Source organism: Chaetura pelagica, unplaced genomic scaffold (genome assembly GCF_000747805.2).
Source record: "Chaetura pelagica isolate M959 unplaced genomic scaffold, ChaPel_1.0 scaffold316, whole genome shotgun sequence".
NCBI classification, from domain to species: domain Eukaryota; kingdom Metazoa; phylum Chordata; class Aves; order Apodiformes; family Apodidae; genus Chaetura; species Chaetura pelagica.
In genome coordinates, this window is record NW_009953497.1 from 1,326,618 (window position 1) to 1,330,527 (window position 3,910).

At 36.1% G+C, this 3,910-nt stretch overlaps 1 protein-coding gene across 1 annotated transcript in view; it reads right to left on the reverse strand.

Moving 5' to 3' along the window:
- Window positions 1–3,775: 3,775 nt before the first annotated feature.
- The window catches only part of CHCHD4 (coiled-coil-helix-coiled-coil-helix domain containing 4), a 5,882-nt gene continuing 5,747 nt past the window's right edge, over window positions 3,776–3,910 (reverse strand). Inside the window, exon 3 of the mRNA XM_009999306.1 lies at window positions 3,776–3,910. Coding sequence (XP_009997608.1) covers window positions 3,776–3,910 — 135 coding nt within the window.

The window sequence follows — 3,910 nt, forward strand, 5'->3', positions numbered from 1 at the left end:
AAAAAAAGGTCATTTTTGCACCTGAAGCAAGGTCATTTCTAGGAAAGTTACTAAACACAAGTTAGTTAGGTCTTTGAACTGCAGGGAGGCAGTACTGCAGAGAAAAGCAGAAAAAAAAAACCTGAGTAATTTTAAACACATCCTGAAAATGCATTTTTACCTGATTGTAACAACTTTTCAGTAGTCAACTATATTTTACATTAAACATTCACCTGTAAGAGACAAGTTTTATTGGCTTTCTTTATCATCGTCAGGGGATGATACTTGTTCCACTGAATAGTTTTAAGTTAACTGCAGGAACAACCCCAGGCTAACAAGCAAGTTATCACAAGTTACATACGAATCTGTGGCCTGCATCGTTCAGGGGTTCCAGCAAATTTGTAACAGTCCAGTCCCATCTCCAAAACCATGGATTGTTTCACCACTGCAGGAACTCAAGTATTACAAGGGTGTGCTACAACTGAGGAATAAGTAAAACTGGAAAGCTGAAGTATTACATAGTGATATTGTACATGGCAGCATTTTAGGAGCAATGATAAAAGTCTGTAAGAAAAATACAACTAAATCCACCCCTCTTCTAAAAATAAAATGGATAAAATTAAAATGCAGTTATAGCCACACACACCTGTTCAGGATAAGCAATTTGTGTTAAAAACATTATATTACATCTAGAAGTGCTTAATACCTTGTGAAGAGTTCCTTTTAGATAAACTCTTAATAAACATTCAATCATACTCAGCACGTCCATTTTTACATGACAGAGATCAACTAAGAGGCATATAAAAAAGAGCAATTATTTCATAATGAAAGCTTTCCTGCTTCCCACTAATGGCTACTTTTGACTTGACATACAAAAGCATCAGATACACCATGAATAAAATAATTACAAAATTACTCCATAAAATATTTGAGTCTACTACTGCCCCCCCAGAATCAGTAGCTCATAGTGGTAGAAAGAGAACCAAGACATTATTTATGCATAAAATAAGAAATGCATTAGCTCAAGACAGCAACACACAGACAAAGAAAATATAACTCATTTCACAAGCTTGCCACATATTGCCAGGGATGATTTTATCATCATTTTACACTAAAACAACCACTGATTTATTATTTCAAATGGGAACATGCAGATATAATAGAAAGATCATGATCAAAACAATGCTGGGAAATGTAACAGAAAAAAGGAGTTACTTTATCTATACATAGACAACTGCATTGGTTTTCGTAGCAAAAATAAAAAAGAAATTTATCTGGAATTAAAAACAAGTCTGTTACTAAAGATGGAAGTCTCCTTGTAGATTTTGTAATAATTTCAAGGGATATATAATGATCAAGAAAGACAACTTGGCCCTAAAATTGCATCATCAAAATCAGCGGCTGAGTCCACACTGAAAAGCTTCTTTACTTCCATGGATCCAAGAAACTGGCAATAAATATTTACTGTTTATCTACCTTCTAATTCTTAACCTCTCTGAAGTACAAGCTGTACTACATGGTTACAAGTCACAAACTTAAAATCCAGAAGGAAGTTTGAATACATTTTGCTTCTCCTAATGTGCCAAAACACAAATTTCTTAGCAGGAAACAATAGAATCACAGAATGGTTAAGTTTGGAAGGGACCTTAAAGATCCCTTAAAGATCAAGTTCCAACCCCCCCTGCAGGGACATCTGCAAGTTCCCTCTGTTAGTATTGGGTTCAGGTCTCTAGCTACTGTAGGACCAGGATTCTTGCACATTTTTGTACACAGATGCTGTAAAAACTGGTACAGAGGATAAATCCAAAACCTGCAGAACATCAAGGCAACATGGGAAAGAAAAGCACAGCAGAAAAAAATAGGAGGCAAAGTGTTCTTAGAACAGAGCACCCCTTCACAAACAGCTCTTGCTTCTTCACAAATAATGCACTGGATTTCCATTTGAACAACCAAAAGCTTGGGTGCCTGTGCTTATTTTTTTTTTAATTTATTTGGTGCCCAGTGTTTATCTGATTGCCTAAGATTTCATTTTCATGGTCCAAATGTCTAAGTGCCAAGGTTTATCACTGCTGCTTTTGTGCCCATTTACTCAGGTTAACTTGGCATTTGTCTTCCTACTGTGAAAGAGTCACACTGAGAAGCTCTGTCACTTTTTCTTTTAAACCACAGAGATGCTGAGAGCAGCTGCTATCCAGGCCCTCAGAACTGAGTTGTTGTTGGCCATTTCATTGCCTGTACTGAAATATAAACAGTTCAAACACACAAAGATTTGACAGAATTTCCTCTCAAACATTCAGAGCATCATCACTAAGGCTGAAATAACACAAACAAGACACCAAAACAGTACATGGAAACAATGTTGCTGAGCACCCAAGATTGCTACACAGAGACAGACAGGCAAGTGTTTAGACATTACTAGACTTTCTGGGCTGCATTACTGCCACTACAACTTTTCATGCTTTGGTTAAGTTACCAAACACATAAGCAGAGCTAAAAAAACAAACACCCACAACCCTGCAATCAGTAGTTTCTGCAGCCACAGGTACAATTGGTTTTGCAATACAACTCTCACTGCCTACATTTGGCTAGTAAAGAAAAATGTAGCATTCCCTTATCTACAGGTATTAAACTATAGTGAATTGCTATTAAACTATTTGCACTTATAAAATAATTTTCCAATATTTTAATAGCTGTTCAGGTCTTTTGTAGTGCTTGTTCATGATCCAAAATCCACTACAGCTTCTGAAAATGCCGTAAGTTTTTATGCCTTGCTCAAGGGGTTGGGGAGAAAGGAACCAGACAAGAATAAAAATCTGACAAGCTGGAGAAACTCATCTTCATAATCCACAAACTGATTCAAAACAGTGGAGTGTCTCAAGTGTAATCAGTGTTAAAAAGAAAACACCACACAGAAACAGGAGCTTATATTTAAGGTAAAAAGTATTTGCTTTTTAATATGCACTTAAGTCACAGTATCTGTTTCGACATCATGACACCAGGTAACATTTTCATTGTACTCTCAAAGCATTTCACAAGAGCCTGTCTATATACTGAAGGAGCAGGCACTAACTAAAAGTAATCAAAAAACTGTGGTTTCAGAGCAAAAATAAAGCCAGTGATCAACGTTCTTTGCATTCACCTCTATCAATGGTTGCACACATTTTTAACCATTTTTAAAAATGCAAAAGCCATCACAATAAGCAAGTAACATCAAAGGAGATACCTATCTCAACACTCTTCTGGTACTCCTTACCTGATGCTGGTATAACAATTCAACCATAATCAAATAAGATAATTTGAAATTATTTTACAGATTCTAGATTTAGGCCATTTTCAATGTCCTGCATTCACTCTGACAAAAAAAAAATTCTTCAAGGAAAAACAAACATTTAATGAAAATTCTCTTAATAGAACAGAATACATTAAAGAAGAGCAGCTAGTGATCAGAACATACCAAAATGAAGACAGACCTGGTGTGCTACTGGAATTTTAGTTGAAAGAGATAGACATTTAAAGGCATTATTCAAGTGAAAACTCAAGGAGAACTTGAGGGAAAAACCAGCTGTTAAAGTATTAACTGTGTCTGACAGGTTGCACAGTACATACCTATACTCATTCCTTTTGCAGTATTTATTTGCAAAGCTGTTGCAATGAGATTTCTCCTTCAGCAATAAATTATTTACTATGATACAGTGTATAGAACAATGGTGAAACATTTGTTGACGGCTCAAAAGACAGACACATGTCCATGTCTCTGAAAATGAGAAATGGAGACAATAGCCTCCTTGCATCTTCATTAGCTAGATCCCTTCTCCTCTTTGGCAACAGGAGCCTCCATAGGAGTAGCTTCCAAATCTTTGCTTGAATTCTCTTTTTCTTCATTTTCATCCTCTTGAGGGTAAAGATCTGGGTATTTCTGCATGCATTCCTG